At 40.3% G+C, this 18,738-nt stretch overlaps 1 protein-coding gene and 1 non-coding gene across 3 annotated transcripts in view; both read left to right on the top strand.

Moving 5' to 3' along the window:
* The window catches only part of LOC126262245 (GPI ethanolamine phosphate transferase 1), a 274,209-nt gene that overhangs the window by 84,627 nt on the left and 170,844 nt on the right, over window positions 1–18,738 (top strand). For both annotated transcript variants that reach the window (XM_049958725.1, XM_049958726.1), the window contains one exon: window positions 13,500–13,734. In XM_049958725.1, coding sequence (XP_049814682.1) covers window positions 13,500–13,734 — 235 coding nt within the window. The remainder of the gene's footprint in view (window positions 1–13,499; window positions 13,735–18,738) is intronic.
* On the top strand, window positions 9,038–9,112 carry Trnat-ugu (transfer RNA threonine (anticodon UGU)). Its single transcript has one exon. It is a non-coding gene; the product is annotated as a tRNA-Thr (tRNA).

Genomic DNA, 18,738 nt, shown 5'->3' with positions numbered 1-18,738 from the left:
GTTTTGAATGCCATCAGGCCCAGGGGCTTTCCTAGCATTGGTATGCTTGATAGCCCAAGTAATTTTGTTTATGCTATTGTGTCTGATTTTGTCGTGCAAGGGCTGGGCTACAAGTCATGTAACTTCCTGGTCCATTTCACGTGTGAATACTAGATATGAAGGAGCCAGATACGGCATGAAAGACGCTGCAAGTGTTGTGAACATAAGCACTGCCTTCTGCTTCACGGTGTAGGCTGGGCCGTCTGGTCCCTGTAGTGTGGGAATGTAATGTTTCTCCCTGGTGAAGTGTCTGGTTAGCTTCCATATGCCAGGACATGTGATATCTAGCCCTGAGAGTTTCTGCCCCCATTGCCCATTTCGAAATGTTTGTAGTTTATCCCATATTATACCCTGGAATCTGTTGACGCACAGTTTATAGAACGGGCACTTGGTATGCTGCCAGTATCTCCTGAGGCAGTTCCTGATGGAGATAAGGCCCAAGATTTCCTGGGGCAGGGCCATTGAGTATTGTTTTGGTGTTGTACGTGAAGTGGCGTCAGTCACCGCTTCTTGGACTGCAGTAGTAAGAACCTCCAGTGCCTCATCTATTTGTTGGATGTTGTTAATTTAGTGGAAGTCTGGAATACAACTATCAAGCGTTTCCTTCAACAGAGTCCAATTCGTGCACTAGTAGTTCAATATTCTGTGTCCTGCAGTGTTTGTTTCATGTGTGGTATTACAGGCATGTGGTCTGAGTCCAAATCGTTGAGTGTGCATGTGATGCCCTTGATGAGGGCTATGTCTGATGACATGATTGACCTGTGTCGGTCCTGTGCAGGCACATATGTGGGAATGCCTAGCCTAAGTATAATGTAGTTTCAGCCTAGTGCATATTCGTATAGTTTCTTCCTGTTGGAGCTACATAGTCGTGAATTCCAGTCCGGGTGATTTGCATTTAGATCTCCAGCGGCAATTACCCACAGTGCTATGTTGAGAAGTGTGCTGATATCATGTTTTACTATGTTTTTAGGAGGGTTGTACAGCAGTAACAGTGCGTTGTTGACTCTGTTGAACTTGACCCTGGCAGCCGTGGCCTCAAGTCTCTCAAGCGCAGGAAGCTTGATGTTCGTGTTTTCTATGTCTTTGTGTATGATGATGGCTGTGCCCCCCCCCATCCCCTCCCCCCTTCTCCCTTCCTGCCGTCTGCTCGGTCGGTACGATAAATGCAATAACCTGGGATGTTTAGCTGTTTGTGTGGCGTAAGTAGTGTTTCATTTACTAGAGTGATTCGGTTACCCTTTCACTCTATGAATGCAACCATTTCGGTTGTTTGCAATCTCATTGGCATTCCAAAACAGGATCTGTCAGTTTGTGTTGGTGTTTGCATTTTGGGGCTGGTGTGGTGTGTTATCCATGTATAGATGTAAACAGTGATGTGATGATAGTTTCTATGCTAGTCCAGTTGAGCGAGCCTGATGTGAACTGTGTAAAGAGTTGTGCGACACACCCCATAATTTCCAGAATGAGATTTTCACTCTGCAGCGGAGTGTGCGCTGATATGAAACTTCCTGGCAGATTAAAACTGTGTGCCCGACCGAGACTCGAACTCGGGACCTTTGCCTTTCGCGGGCAAGTGCTGTACCGACTGAGCTACCGAAGCACGACTCACGGCCGGTACTCACAGCTTTACTTCTGCCAGTATCTCGTCTCCTACCTTCCAAACTTTACAGAAGCTCTCCTGCGAACCTTGCAGAACTAGCACTCCTGAAAGAAAGGATATAGCGGAGACATGGCTTAGCCACAGCCTGGGGGATGTTTCCAGAATGAGATTTTCACTCTGCAGCGGAGTGTGCGCATCTCATTCTGGAAACATCCCCCAGGCTGTGGCTAAGCCATGTCTCCGCTATATCCTTTCTTTCAGGAGTGCTAGTTCTGCAAGGTTCGCAGGAGAGCTTCTGTAAAGTTTGGAAGGTAGGAGACGAGATACTGGCAGAAGTAAAGCTGTGAGTACCGGCCGTGAGTCGTGCTTCGGTAGCTCAGTCGGTAGAGCACTTGCCCGCGAAAGGCAAAGGTCCCGAGTTCGAGTCTTGGTCGGGCACACAGTTTTAATCTGCCAGGAAACACCCCATAATCTTCATGACTACATCGGTGGTCAAGAGTCCGTGGAATACTGTCTCCATTATTCTTCGGAGTGTTGAGTTAATATTGGGAGTGTCGGGCTGTGGGTTGTTGGTTGTATTGGTGGCCTCTTCTCCAGTACACTGCAGAGTACCTGAAATGTAAGGAAATTTAAAATTTATTATTTGCCGACCAGCTCATGTGTGAACTGCTTGCCATGGCATTGGTTCAGCTGCAAGCTGTGATGACGTTGTGACTGCTATCAGATGAAGGAGGATGGTAACTGCAGTTAAGGTCTCCTCAGGAGTCTCCGGGCATGGTGAGGCTTGCAACATTGGCCTGGTGTATGCTGAAGATTGTGGTGTGACTTGCTCGGTAGGGACTGTGGTTTTGCAAAGTCTCCATGGTGGGGTATTCTCATCACAAATACAGAAGGGGTCCACTGTACAGTGGTTGGAGCAGCAGTCCAATGACACCTATGTGGAGCATGATGTAAGTACAACTGTCCAAAGCTTTATGGATGGATGTGAAGTGGCAATTAAGTCTAAGAGCTGTTGTCACCTAATATAGGTTCAGCAGTGTCGGCAACTACAAATGTCCATGTGAAGGGGGTGGCAAGGTGTACATCAATAGTCAATACTTTGTGGCCATAGGTGGAGACTGCCGATCTGTTTACTGCTTACAGGCGCAAATGTTCTTCTGGCTTGTTGTCATGTACCACATGACAACATTCCACTTATTGATTATTTTGGATCCATGGCTGGCCATGCTTTTTGTTCTACTTGCAATTGTCATTTGGGTAGACTCATGCTTTTGTGCATTTTAAAGTTTGTCAGCCAAAATACCAGCAGCCATTACCTAAATTGCCCCAAGGTTATGGGTATCTTAGGGTTGTGAAATTGTATTTATTGGAAGCAAAACTATTTACTGGGTCCAATCCATTGCTGCTGCACCTGAACTGCTTGACCAGTGTCTCAACTGTGTTGAGTAAACGTCAAAGCACTTTGGGATCACTTGGTGAGTGGAAGGACATAATGATGCCACAGTCCTGTGTCATTTCTTTCAGTGAGTTCAGCGTCAGCTGGGTGGACTTGGCTGATTCATCATTTGCTGCTGCTGTCATGGCAACTGTTTCTGCAGACTCCAATGTTGCGTGTACTATGTTGGCCACTTTTAGCAGCTTGCTTATTGGTTGCTCTTCATTCACTACCAAAACTTCTTGCACTTGTGACGGTAGCTGCTGTTGCCGTGTATCTAACAGAATGATGTCCAAAACTGATATTGCATCTGTCATATATCGTAGATTGATCGACGCACACCAAATTCCAAAGGGGTTTTGTTGCCACATATTTCTTGATAAAGCATTTGCCTGAGCCTCTGGTCTGGGGATATGTTGCAGTGAGCAATTAATTCAGTTTTTAAAGCTTGGGGTAAGCTTGATGACCTGGTGGGTGCTTAATAATATCTGACACCAGTGCTGGTGCCCGTTGGTCTAAATTGCTGACCACTATTGTAAAGTGTTTATGATCATCAGTAACCTATTGGTGAGCAAAAATATTTTCCATGACTGCAAACAAAATTTGTGGCTCATTGGGCATAAATGGCAGAGCCCATAAATGCAAACACGGTGCGGAAGAACAGTTGAGTTGGTGGACGGTGCCTCTGAGGGCATCGCCATGCAGCAGAAATCACAAGAACTGTAGAATTGTAGCCTATTGATAGTGTTGGAGCTGGTGCCTTGAAGATAACTGCGGGCACCGTGAGCGGCACTTTGAACATCACCACCAGTGAAGAACCTCCAGGCTGCCAATTAATGAAGACTACCAGAGCAGTGTTTAAGATGCAATCTTCTAGTTCAAGATTCCTGCTAATTGAGAGTACTTTTACATTGCTAGTTGGTGCCAAACATTGCACTGAGCTGTTGGTAGCTAACTCTGCTGGTAAGCTTTCAGTGCACATAGAGACATGCCTGTGTTGTGGCTGTGCTTACAGTTAACCGTGGCTCCCACAAGTTGTCAACAGTGTAGCATTTCTTCACCTACAAGTCAAGTACAATATATTTATTTAAAGTGCACTTGTGTCATCTAATCTTTATTTTTATTTTATTTATTTACATGTCAAGTTCCATACAACCAAATTGAGAAGCAAATCTCCAAGGTCATGGAACGTGTCAGTACATGAAATTACAACATAAAAGTAATAACAGATAAAAATAAATGTTTATGAACCCAAAAAAAGTTAGTCCATAAGTTTAAGTAAATGCAATCAACAATACAATAAGAATCAGCTTAATTTTTCAAGAAACTCCTCGACAGAATAGAAGGAGTGACCCATGAGGAAATTCTTCAGTTTCAGTTTGAAAGCATGTTGATTACTGCTAAGATTTTTTAATTCGAGTGGTAGCTTATTGAAAATGGATGCAGCAGTATACTGCACACCTTTTTGCACAAGAGTTATTTCTGCCGAGTATTAACCGAGTGAAAGCTGCTTATTCTTGGGAATAAGCTAATATTGTTAACAAGAAATGAAGAAATGACAGGAGAGAGAGAGAGAGAGAGAGAGAGAGAGAGAGAGAGAGAGAGAGAGAGATATGCCAATGTCAAAATACCCAGACTCGTGAACAGGGGTCGACAAGAGGTTCGTGAACTTACACCACTTATTGCCCGAACCGCCCGTTTCTGAGCCAAAAGTATCCTTTTAAATTGGGTAGAGTTACCCCAAAATATAATACCATACAACATAAGCAAATGAAAATAAGCAAAGTAGACTAATTTTCATGTCAAACGATCACTCACTTCTGATAATGGTCGTATAGTAAAAATGGCAGTATTAAGTCTCTGAACAAGATCCTGAACATGGACTTTCCACGACAGCTTACTAGCTATTTGAACACCTAGAAATTTGAACTGTTCAGTTTCACTAATCATACGCCCATTCTGTGAAATTAAAATGTCAGGTTTTGTTGAATTGTGAGTTAGAAACTGTAAAAACTGAGTCTTACTGTGATTTAGCATTAGTTTATTTTCTACAAGCCATGAACTGAGATCATGTACTGCACTATTTGAAACTGAGCCAATGTTGCACACAACATCCTTTACCACCAAGCTAGTGTCATTAGCAAACATAAATATTTTAGAGTTACCCATAATATTAGAGGGCATATCATTTATATAAATAAGGAACAGATCCCTGGGGCACCCCCCACCCCCACTTGACAGTACTCCACTCAGACCCCACATCACAGCCGTTATCAACATTGTGAATAATGACCTTTTGCTGCCTGTTGCTAATGTAAGCAATGAACCAATTGTGAGCTGCTCCCCGTATTCCGTAATGGTCCAGCATCTGGAGCAATAATTTGTGATAAACACAATCAAATGCCTTAGTTAAATCAAAAAAATATGCCAAGTGTTTGAAACCTTTTGTTTAGCCCATCCAGTACCTCAATGAGGAAGGAGAATATAACATTTTCAGTTGTTAAACGACTTCTAAAGCCAAACTGTACATTTGATAGCAAATCATGTTGTATAAAATGATCATATATCCTTACATACACAGCCTTTTCAATAACTTTTGCAAACACTGATGCCATAGAAATAGGTCTAAAATTATCTACATTATCCCTTTCTCCCTTTTTATAAAGTGGCTTTACTACTGAGTACTTTAATCACTCAGGAAACTGACCATTCCTAAAGGAAAAATTACAAATATGGCTAAATACAGGGCTAACATGTTGGCACAGTACTTTAATATTCTGCTAGACACTCCATCATAACCATGAGAGTCCTTAGTCTTCAGTGATTTAATTATTGACTCAGTCTCCCTCTTGTCTGTATCACAGAGGAGTATTTCAGGCATCAATCACAGAAAGGCATTTGCCAAGAAAGTAATATGATTTCCCGTAGAAACTGAATTTTTATTTAATTCACCAGCAATGCTCAGAAAATGATTGTTAAACACTGTACATATATCTGATTTATCACTAACAGAAATATTTTTACTGCGAACTTACTTTATATAGTCGACCTTGTGCTGCTGACCTGACACTTCCTTCACAATTGACCATATGGTTTTAATTTTATCCTGTGAATTAGCTATTCTATTTGCATACCACAGGCTCTTTGCCTTCCTAATAACATTTTTAAGCACCTTACAATACTGTTTGTAATGGGCTACTGTAGCTTGATTCCTACTACTTCTAACATTTTGATATGATTTCTGCCTTGTTCTACAAGATATCCTTATCCCACTGGTCAGCCACCCGGGCTGCCTGTTACTGCTAGTATCCCATTTAGAACGTTCTAATGGAAAGCAACTCTCCAAGAGCATGAGAAAAGTGTTAAGGAAAGCATTGTATTTATCATCTATGTTACCGGCACTATAAACATCCTCCCACTCTTGTTCCTTGACAAGGTTTAAAAAACTCTCTATTGCTGTTGGATTAACTTTCCTACATAGTTTGTAATTAAATATGACATCGTTTTGAGTACAAAAGCCTTTTAGTGTTAAAATTTGTGCATCATGGTCTGAAAGGCCATTCATACTTTTACTAACAGAATGCACATCTAGTAATGAAGAATGAATAAAAATATTGTCTTTGGCTGTGCTACTGTTCCCCTACACTCTATTTGGAAAAAACACAGTCTTAATCAGATCATATGAATTTAGGAGATCTACCAACATTCATTTTCTTGCACCATCATATACAAAATTAATATTGAAGTCACCACATGTAACTAATTTCTGGCACTTCCTACAAAGTGAATCAAGAACCCTCTGTAGCTTGAGCAGAAATGCTCTGAAGTCGGAGTTCCACCCATTTTTCACTATCAGTGAGGACGTAACATTTGGCTTCTCAGAATGTAGCGGCTGCCAACTTGCAACAGAACAAGAACAGTCAACATTTACCAATCTGGCTTAACATCATCCTCTGGAGTAGCGGAAAGATCAGATGCATAGTGGTGTGTACTTCACTATTGTTTTTTGTGTTCATTTAATCAACAAAGGATATTGCACTGTATTAGCGTTCAGTTCTTTACATTGGAATGTGTTCACTTTTTGCATCGCAGGAAGAGAGAGACCTCTAAAACTTGGATTTAGAGGCAAATTCCTTGAATTGCGTCACAGATGGTGTGTAACTTATTGTGTCTTCCATTGTTATGATGATATATTTAACTGTCCGCAAAATAAATTGTTCATGCTTGTATATTTTTCTTCATTGTCAGGGTCACTTATTATGTGTGTAGGGTTTTTACTCCATTACTTTTTATTTCTGACTGCAGAAGTTGGAGGTTTGTTTACAACACAGGTTGACTTAGACACAGAGAGTAACTTCAGCAATAAACTTCGTGCAAACAGTAAAATGCACTTCAGTCGATTGCGGGATTGATTATTCATGAAGATCATTGATAACAAATATCATGAGTGAATAAATTTACAGTGAGGCTGTGGTTAATATTCCAGATTACTTAATACAGATGTCTGCAATACGTAGTGTGAATTCCAAAAATAATACTAATTAATTTATTTTGTGCAATGAACACTTTTTGCCTAAGTAATGAGTTATCCCAGAATATTGGTTCATAGGACATCAGTGAATAAAAATATGCAAAATATGTCCACAAAGTTGTCAGTTATTCTCATGGCAAAAATAGCTGGTGCTAAACATTTTAGCAGGTCTTCTGTATTGTTTTTCCAATTTAAGTTTTCATGAATATTCATACTGAAGAATTTACCCAGTTTATTAAGTTTTCTTGATAAACTACATTCATTATAGGTTGGGTATCTTGACTGTACAAAACTAGAATAGTTGTGTGGTTTTCTGTTTACTTATTTTCTCAAAGTATAAAGCTTGTCCATTTCTGCAAAACCAGTTAATAACTTAAATAAAAACATCATTTACTATTTTCTCTGTTAATGCTGATTTGATTGACTTGGCAATAATGCTTGTATTGTCTAAAAAAAAAAATTAATTATATATGACGGTAGTATTTGTTCCCGAAAGAACAGTTACCGTGGATGACCATGCAGCTTTGGTAGAAATGAAATGATAATTAAATGGGCACCCTAGCTGCAAACAGGCGTCGATGTACTTCATTGGGGACATGTTGAAAATGTGTGCCCCGACCGGGACTCGAACCCGGGATCTCCTGCTTACATGGCAGACGCTCTATCCATCCGAGCCACCGCGGGCACAGAGGATAGGGCGTCTGCAGGGACTTATCCCTTGCACGCTCCCCGTGAGATACACATTCCCAACATGTCCACACCACTACATTCATAGTGCGCCTAATAGATGTTTGCCCATCATACACATTACTCGTGGCAGATTAATCTACCAAGTCCCGTACGAGTTTGGGCATAGCGTGTGCGTTCGCACAAGAAGGTCAATGGCTGGGAAGCCATATTTTTTTTAATTATATATGACGGTAGTATCTGTTCCCGAAAGAACAGTTACCGTGGATGACCATGCAGCTTTGCTAGAAATGAAATAATAATTAAATGGGCACCCTAGCTGCAAACAGGCGTTGATGTACTTCATTGGGGACATGTTGAAAATGTGTGTCCCGACCGGGACTCGAACCCGGGATCTCCTGCTTACATCAACGCCTGTTTGCAGCTAGGGTGCCCATTTAATTATCATTTCATTTCTAGCAAAGCTGCATGGTCATCCACGGTAACTGTTCTTTCGGGAACAGATACTACCATCATATATAATTAAAAAAAATATGGCTTCCCGGCCATTGACCTTCTTGTGCGAACGCACACGCTATGCCCGAACTCGTACGGGACTTAGTAGATTAATCTGCCACGAGTAATGAGTATGATGGGCAAACATCTATTAGGCGCACTACGAATGTAGTGGTGTGGACATGTTGGGAATGTGGATCTCACGGGGAGTGTGCAAGGGATAAGTCCCTGCAGACGCTCTATCCTCTGTGCCCGCGGTGGCTCAGATGGATAGAGCGTCTGCCATGTAAGCAGGAGATCCCGGGTTCGAGTCCCGGTCGGGGCACACATTTTCAACATGTCCCCAATGAAGTACATCAACACCTGTTTGCAGCTAGGGTGCCCATTTAATTATCATTTCATCTAAAAAAAAAAGACTAATTCTGCCTTCTGTTCAAATAAATTGGTAGTTCATTCACATAGTGAAAACAATAATGGGCCTGTGATCAAATCTGGCAGAATGCCTGTTGTGATTTCTCCCCATGAAGATGTAAGTCACTGTTTGTATTATTCTAACGTTTCAGTATAAATGTCTACATTCTGTTTCTTAAACATGAAATGTGCTGAATGGTTTCCATACTTCCCAATTATTGACGGAGAGTGCTGCAGGGGGTTAAAGACATGCATAAAACTGTGCTGAGTGCATTGTTATGAGATTATCTCAAAAAGATAATTGAAATGCAATGAAAAGAGTTGTCAGGAAGACTTTGTGAGGAGCATTTTACAAACTCAAAGCAAAAGTCTTTTCACAGAACTGTCAAGAAATTCCAAGAAGTAGTGCACATATATGAAGTCAGTCAACAGAATGAAATTTGTGTCTGCTTCCTTATTCATGGAACAGGTGCCAAGATAGATGATAACGAAACAAAGGCTGCCTTTCTGGAATCTGTCACTGAATAGGACTGTTTTACAATTCCACTGTTTACTTCCTTGTGAGTCTTAAACTGAAAGATGAAGGAGCATCTGTCGATGGACCTGAAAACAACATAAAGGGATAGATAAAAGTGAGGCACCAAAATCCCATTAATTTCCTGTCAGTTGTAGTACCTAGTATGTACCAAAGCTGTCCCCACTTGAAGCAAATGTTTACAGAAGATTGCCCTGTGGGGTTGGAAAATAGCTCTACAGAACAAACAAGTGAACTATAAATATATCATGACATTTAGAGATCATCTCTGCAATACTGCAACATCCTAAAATAACTAGTTTGACCATAGACAGATCACCAACATACAAAATCCATTTCCGGAATGTGGCAGCCAAAATTAAGACTTGGAACAACAAAATCCAGAAGCTAATGGAAATCACATGGGTCATGACAACAGTCCTCAGATCATTAGCCTTAACTATTTCATACTCAGTCACTGAATATGCTGTTCAACCTAATTAAGCTCTGCTCACACTAAAATAATCAATACACAGTCAAGGAATGAGCCATGACACAGGGTGTATCACTCCCTCAAACACACACTGGTTACTCATTCTTTGTAATACTCTACCACCATTCACAAGAAAACCACAGTCATCACTGAATATGTGAACAAGAATAAAAAAAAAAAAAAATCCAGAATTACCGATACATTCAGAATTTTCATTATCAGAGCCCAGTGATTTAGATCAGGAATACCATGGTGGCACCCAAGAATCATTCCACAGAATAGTCATTTCAACATGTAAGATGCTTGGAGCAGTCAGTGGTAGGAGCAAAATCCCTTGATGTATCACCAAGTAATTAAAACTGCCTGGGAGCAACTCCCTCAATGATACTGTTGCATGATGAATCGAATCAGAACAGATGCGGACAGACCTAGAATATTGCTACAGCAATGGGGATGGAATTCCATTCATCAGTGTGACTGTGACAAAGAGAAGCAAATTGTGTATTATATAACATTTGAATGTTCCCTCAGATCATTCAAAGGAACAATGGAAGACCTTCAGAATTTGTCAACAGAAGCTTCTGACTGGGTTTCAAACCTGGACTTAGGGCTATCAACACATTGTGAACTTGATATTGTGTGTATCTATGTAGAAATATAACAGTATGAAAAGGATAGGTTTGCTATTCACTGCATAGTGAAGTCATTGACACCCAGGCAGGCACAATGAAAATGACTGCAGTCAGGCTTCATCACCCAGTGACAGTGCTCATGTGCATGAGCTGTGCTTGTGTTTTCTTCTATTTCAAAAGAAGTATTTTTTCTGTAAGGTTAATATTTAAGGAGTCTTTTTCATTGTGCCCGTGTGCAACTCAATATCTCCTCTCTGTGATGACTACCAATATGTTCTTTTCATATCGTTGTTATTCCATCCATGACTTTCCATGGTTTGTATAGAAATTTATATATTTATTGCAAATATTTGTCTAGTATTTTTTCTCTTGTCATCATATGATAAATAAAATAACTGCTGTTTTAAAGTTGGATAGTTAGTCTGATTGAAAGAAATGCATGGTGTGTCATAGAAGGCTGTTTGCTGTAGAATTTTGGGACACACTTATTGGTTGGGTGTAGTGAGTTTCTTGATTTTAATCAGCTCTGTCATCAATATTTAACTGGATTTTGCAAGCACTCATTTCTGAAATCCTATTAATCTATAATGGAAAGTGTTAAAGTAACTCCTTGCCATATACACTGCTGGAAAAAACACAATACCCTCAAGGACGAGGTCAACTCGTCTGGCAGCAGTGCAGACACGAATTCTGTCATGCAAACTATCGTAAGGTGCTAAATGGCATCCTGCAATGGATTGTCTCAAACCTCTTCCGAATTTTGTTGCATTTCAGCAACGGTTCTTACAGGCTCTGGAGAAGTAGTAAGTTCTGACTTCATCATGTCCCATATGCATTCAGGTGGGAAGACATCTAGTGATATTGCTAGCTAGGGCAGTTGTTGTATACCATGAAGAGCATGTTGTGTTACAGCAGCCATATGTGGATGTGCATTTTCCTGCCTGACAAAGCACGTCACCTCCCTGTCGAAAAAAGCCAGTAGCACAGGGATAACACATTGTGCAATGTGACCACAAGTTGTGTAACTGTTGGGCCCCCAAACCGTGAAGTGTGGGATGGGATCTGTGTGTCGTGAGTGAATGCACTGAGTAACAGGCAGCTCACCATGAGTACACCATACACTTGTACCTTAATCACTTGCATACAGACAGAACTTATTCCCATCACTGAAGGCATCACATGCCACTCCATTCTCCAGTTAACTCTTTCATGACACCAGAGGAGCCATGCTTGATGGTGTTGTGCTGTCAGTGGTAGCTTGGCCAGATTACACATAATTTTAATCCTGCTGCAAGTATATGGTTCCCAATGGTCTATGATTACACAGCTGGTGCAATGTGTTACTGGACTTCATTCCTGGATAATGTCCAGTCGGTAATTGCTGCTCTCACAATGCATCAGTTTTGACACATATCTGTGTTATGTGGATGTCCAGAAACTGATCTACAGGTGCGGGATCATTTCACAGACCACTGTTGAAAGTAGTGGCATGCCACCGATACAGTGTGTCCATTTTTCCAATAAGTTAATCCACCTTCCCACAGGCCCACAATGCAACCCTCTTCAAATAACTGACCCTGTTTGAAAGGAATACATACTCTTCAGTGGGGCATGGTTGTACCCTAGAATGCATCTTGCAAACACAGTTCATCTCTAAACTTAATTGAGTTACTGCCTATAGAGTCCAAACAGAGGGTGCACAGTAACAGTCAGTGAGTGTTGTCTAATAGCTGATCAGCATGACAAATTAATCACTAACAGTAAAACCCCTCAGTATGCATATATTATACCCTGGTGTCACTGTACACAGTCCTTGAGGGTGTTTCATTTTTTATTTCCGACAGTGTAGTTGAGGTGTTGAGCAGTGAATACATACATACACAAATTTGAAAATACACAAACATATGTACATGCTTTCCTGCATTGTCTCAGCTGACTACATTGTCCTCATACTGCAGATGCATTCACTGTCATGCTTTAACTAAAAGAATTATCTCTGTTGTGAGTTATTTGCTGCTTTCTCTCCCTTACTGCCATGAAATCACTGACTTTTCCATCTCACATTTTTGTGTTCTGTGAAGCAGAAAAATGTGACGGATGAAGTCATAAGCAAGACAAAGTTGACTAGGGTAAAGTTTGATGCTGTGGGAATAAGTGTAGTAAAATAAAAAGATTATTTGTGAACAGACAGCAAAAGAGTAACAATGAATATTGCTTTGAGAACTCTTGTGCTCACTGAGAAGTAAAGATAATTTCTGTGAATAGCACAATTCACCTAGTTCATTGTCTTCCTGCTGTTGTGTTGCACAGTTACGCGAAATTGCTGTCTTGTGTTACATGTATTACTTTCTTGTGTTCCCAAAGCACATTTCATGAAAACCCACATGATCTGTGAAACTCTAAAATGAAATTCATGAAATAATGATGTCTGCAAAACAAATTAAAATATTAAAACTTGATACAATTCTTATTTTTAAAGTATATTACTGTTTGTACTACAGCAATATAAAAAAATTGACTGTAGGTTTACAATAGTTGTTAAAACAGTTGTATGATGTTAGGCATGTATGATTTTGTTTATTATATACAGCTTACATTGGAGAATTGTTGGCCTAGACTGTAGTTGTCATGAGACTTAACATTGGCTGTATTGTAATTGCAGGTGCTAGTGGTGACCATGTTTTCATGGACATGTATGGCTCAGAACTTGAAGACTTCTCAGGAAAGGAGAGCACTATCCATTTGGACACATGGGTGTTTAATAAAGTTTCTAATTTTATAAAATCAGCACAAAACAATCCGGAACTATTAAAGAAACTTCACAGTGATAAAATTATTTTCTTTCTGCACTTGTTGGGCCTTGACACTGCAGGGCATACTCATAAACCAGGGTCAAAGTAAGTAGGTTTTAAATACTTTTAATTGCAGTGTGTTCTATCTTAATGCAAATGATGGAGACCTTTGCCATGATTGTTTAGATACTGCTGAAGTTCTGGATAAATTCTTTTGATTATATTCCTGATGTGTGTGCAATTTTCTGTGTGAATGTACATAACTAGTCAATTTTACTTTGTTTCATGTCTTATCTTGAGGTAATATTAAATTTTCCAATCCAGAAACTGCTCATATCTGCTTTGAGTAAGATTTTAATCCTCTTATTTAGGTAGTTCTGTACATCTGTGGTTTCTGTTAACTCCTCATCATATTGTTACGGACATATTTGTAGCAAGTTGACGAAGTGGGGAGACACTGGATACACATTGTGGAGGACAGTCATTCAGAACCCTGTCTGAGCACCCAGATGTAGGTTTTGTATTTTCCCTAAATCATTTAAGGCAAATGCTGGAATGGTTCCTGTGAAAAGGACATGGCCTGTTTCCTTCCCCAGTCTGAGCTTATGCTAAATCTCTCATGACCTCATTGTTAACGGGATATTAATCCCAAATCTTACCTCCTTCCTTCCTACAGTCATTTATTGTGTACCCTAACTTATTTTAATATAGGGTAGAGTATTCACATTACCTGCGCCACGTTAGATGGCATAGCAGTAGTAGAAGTTTGGCGTGTGACTGCTGACATGTGATTTGAGGTATCCCCACAAACAAAAGTGGTCAAGGGCTATGATGTCACAAAAATGTCAAATGGCTACTCCTGGAAAATTGGTAATGAGATCCATTGACAAGAATGCACTGTTTAGGGTTGTATCATCCTTTTGTAAAGAAACATTTTGAAGTAGAGTAGATGTAATCTGGCAGTTGAGAAACTGAAGAAGTCTTGAGCATATGGCTATAATGTTCAGCAGTATCTGTCACAGTATCATTTCAGTCCTAACAAACTATGAGATTATGATGGTAAAACTGCAAATAGCACACCACAGTGTTACACTTTTTGAATGGAGATGTGTTTTTTGAGTTTAATAATGATTCTCATTGACCCAATAGGCAAAAGTCTGTTTACTGATTTTTCCACTCAAATGAAAACAAGCTCCCATTACGCTTTCTGTTCATAATCTAATACCTTAAGCTGTTGAACAATATACATCATGTATGTATAAAATTTTAAATCATTTCTCAAAATTATGTGTACTAACTTATGACTTAACCTTAATTCAAACAGTGGCAAAGCCAAGATAGAATAATGGCAGTATTATGAACAGGATAGATTGCTACTCCTCCCCGTGAACCATGGACCTTGCCGTTGGTGGCGAAGCTTGCGTGCCTCAGCGATACAGATAGCTGTACTGTAGGAGAAGCCGACCTTGGGGAAGATCAGTTTGGATTCCGTAGAAATACTGGAACACGTGAAGCAACACTGACCTTACGACTTATCTTAGAAGAAAGATTAAGGAAAGGCAAACCTACGTTTCTAGTATTTGTAGACTTGGAGAAAGCTTTTGACAATGTTGACTGGAATACTCTCTTTCAAATTCTGAAGGTGGCAGGGGTAAAATACAGGGAGTGAAAGGCTATTTACAATTTGTACAGAAACCAGATGGCAGTTATAACAGTTGAGGGACATGAAAGGGAAGCAGTGGTTGGGAAGGGAGTAAGACAGGGTTGTAGCCTCTCCCCGATGTTATTAAATCTGTATATTGAGCAAGCAGTGAAGGAAACAAAAGAAAAATTCGGAGTAGGTATTAAAATCCATGGAGAAGAAACAAAAACTTTGAGGATTGCCGATGACATTGTAATTCTGTCAGAGACAGCAAAGGACTTGGAAGAGCAGTTGAACAAAATAGACAGTGTCTTGAGAGGAGGGTATAAGATGAACATCAACAAAAGCAAAACGAGGTTAATGGAATGTAGTCGGATTTAGTAAGGTGATGCTGAGGAAATTAGATTAGGAAATGAGACACTTAAAGTAGTAAAGGAGTTTTGCTATTTGGGGAGCAAAATAACTGATGATGGTCGAAGTAGAGAGGATATAAAATGTAGACTGGCAATGGGAAGGAAAGTGTTTCTGAAGAAGAGAAATTTGTTAACATCGAGTATAGATTTAAGTGTCAGGAAGTCATTTCTGAAAGTATTTGTATGGAGTGTAGCCATGTATGGAAGTGAAACATGGACGGTAAATAGTTTGAACAAGAAGAGAATAGAAGCTTTCGAAATGTGGTGCTACAGAAGAATGTTGAAGATTAGACGGGTAGATCACATAACTAATGAGGAGGTACTGAATAGGATAGGGGAGAAGAGGAGTTTGTGGCACAACTTGACCAGAAGAAGGGATCGGTTGGTAGGACATGTTCTGAGGCATCAAGGGATCACCAATTTAGTATTGGAGGGCAGCGTGGAGGGTAAAAATCGTAGGGGGAGACCAAGAAATGAATACACTAAGCAGATTCAGAAGGATGTAGGTTGCAGTAGGTACTGGGAGATGAAGAAGCTTGCACAGGATAGAGTAGCATGGAGAGCTGCATCAAACCAGTCTCAGGACTGAAGACCACAACAACAACAACAACAGGTGCAACCACAACGGAGGGGTATCTGTTGAGAGGCCAGACAAACGTATGGTTCCTGAAGAGGGGCAGCAGCCTTTTCAGTAGTTGCAGGGGCAACAGTCTGGATGATTGACTGATCTAGCCTTATAACACTTACCAAAACGGCCTTGCTGTGCTGGTACTGCGAATGGCTGAAAGCAAGGGGAAACTACGGCCGTAATTTTTCCCGAGGGCATGCAGCTTTACTGTATGATTAAATGATGATGGCGTCCTCTTGGGTAAAATATTCCAGAGGTTAAATAGTCCCCGATTCGGATCTCCGGGCGGGGACTACTCAAGAGGACGTCGTTATCAGGAGAAAGAAAACTGGCATTCTACGGATCGGAGTGTGGAATGTCAGATCCCTTAATCAGGCAGGTAGGTTAGAAAATTAAAAAAGGGAAATGGATAGGTTAAAGTTAGATATAGTGGGAATTAGTGAAGTTCGGTGGCAGGAGGAACAAGACTTTTGGTCAGGTGAATACAGGGTTATAAATACAAAATCAAATAGGGGTAAGGCAGGAGTAGGTTTAATAATGAGTAAAAAAATAGGAATGCAGGTAAGCTACTACAAATAGCATAGTGAACGCATTATTGTGGCCAAGATAGACACGAAACCCACACCTAACACAGTAGTACAAGTTTATATGCCAACTAGTTCTGCAGATGATGAAGAAATTGAAGAAATGTATGATGAAATAAAAGAAATTATTCAGATAGTGAAGGGAGACGAAAATTTAATAGTCATGGGTGACTGGAATTCGGTAGTAGGAAAAGGGAGAGAAGGAAACATTAGGTGAATATGGATTGGGGGGAAGAAATGAAAGAGGAAGCCGCCTGGTAGAATTTTGCACAGAGCACAACTTAATCATAGCTAACACTTGGTTCAAGAATCATAAAAGAAGGTTGTATACATGGAAGAAGCCTGGAGATACTGACAGGTTTCAGATATATTATATAATGGTAAGACAGAGATTTAGGAAACAGGTTTTAAATTGTGAGACATTTCCAGGGGCAGATATGGACTCTGACCACAATCTATTGGTTATGAACTGTAGATTAAAACTGAAGAAACTGCAAAAAGGTGGGAATTTAAAGAGATGGGACCTGGATAAACTGAAAGAACCAGAGGTTATACAGAGTTTCAAGGAGAGCATAAGGGAACAATTGACAGGAATGGGGGAAAGAAATACAGTAGAAGAAGAATGGGTAGCTTTGAGGGATGAAGTAGTGAAGTCAGCAGAGGATAAAGTAGGTAAAAAGACGAGGGCTGCTAGAAATCCTTGGGTAACAGAAGAAATACTGAACTTAATTGATGAAAGGAAAAAAATATAAAAATGCAGTAAATGAAGCAGGCAAAAGGGAATACAAATGTCTCAAAAATGAGATCGACAGGAAGTGCAAAATGGCTAAGCAGGGATGACTAGAGGACAAATGTAAGGATGTAGAGGCTTGTCTCACCAGGGGTAAGATAGATACTGCCTACAAAAAAATTAAAGAGACCTTTGGAGAAAGAGAACCACTTGTATGAATATCAAGAGCTCAGATGGAAACCCAGTTCTAAGCAAAGTAGGAAAAGCAGAAAGATGGAAGGAGTATATAGAGGGTCTATACAACGGCGATGTACTTGAGGACAATATTATAGAAATGGAAGAGGATGTAGATGAAGATGAAATTGGAGATATGATACTGCATCAAGAGTTTGACAGAGCACTGAAAGACCTGAGTCAAAACAAGGCCCCAAGAGTAGACAACATTCCATTAGAACTACTGACAGCCTTGGGAGAGCCAGTCCTGACAAAACTCTACCATCTGGTGAGCAAGATGTATGAAACAGGCGAAATACCCTCAGACTTCAAGAAGAATATAATAATTCCAATCCCAAAGAAAGCAGGTGTTGACAGATGTGAAAATTACCGAACTATCAGTTTAATAAGTCATGGCTGCAAAATACTAACGCGAATTCTTTACAGACGAATGGAAAAACTAGTAGAAGCCGACCTCGGGGAAGATCAGTTTGGATTCCGTAGAAATATTGGAACACGTGTGGCAATACTGACCTTACGACTTATCTTAGAAGCTAGATTAAGGAAAGGCAAACCTACGTTTCTAGCATTTGTAGACTTAGAGAAAGCTTTTGACAATGTCGACTGGAATACTATCTTTCAAATTCTGAAGGTGGTAGGGGTAAAATACAGGGAGCGAAAGGCTGTTTACAATTTGTACAGAAACCAGATGGCATTTATAAGAGTTGAGGGGTGTGAAAGGGAAGCAGTGGTTGGGAAGGGAGTGAGACCGGGTTGTAGCCTCTCCCCGATGTTATTAAATCTGTATATTGAGCAAGCAGTGAAGGAAACAAAAGAAAAATTCGGAGTAGGTATTAAAATCCATGGAGAAGAAACAAAAACTTTGAGGATTGCCGATG

The sequence above is a fragment of the Schistocerca nitens genome, chromosome 6 (genome assembly GCF_023898315.1).
Source record: "Schistocerca nitens isolate TAMUIC-IGC-003100 chromosome 6, iqSchNite1.1, whole genome shotgun sequence".
In the NCBI taxonomy this organism is placed as follows: Eukaryota; Metazoa; Arthropoda; class Insecta; order Orthoptera; family Acrididae; genus Schistocerca; species Schistocerca nitens.
The sequence above is the reverse complement of the archived record's forward strand: the minus strand, read 5'-3'. Positions and strand labels throughout refer to the sequence as shown.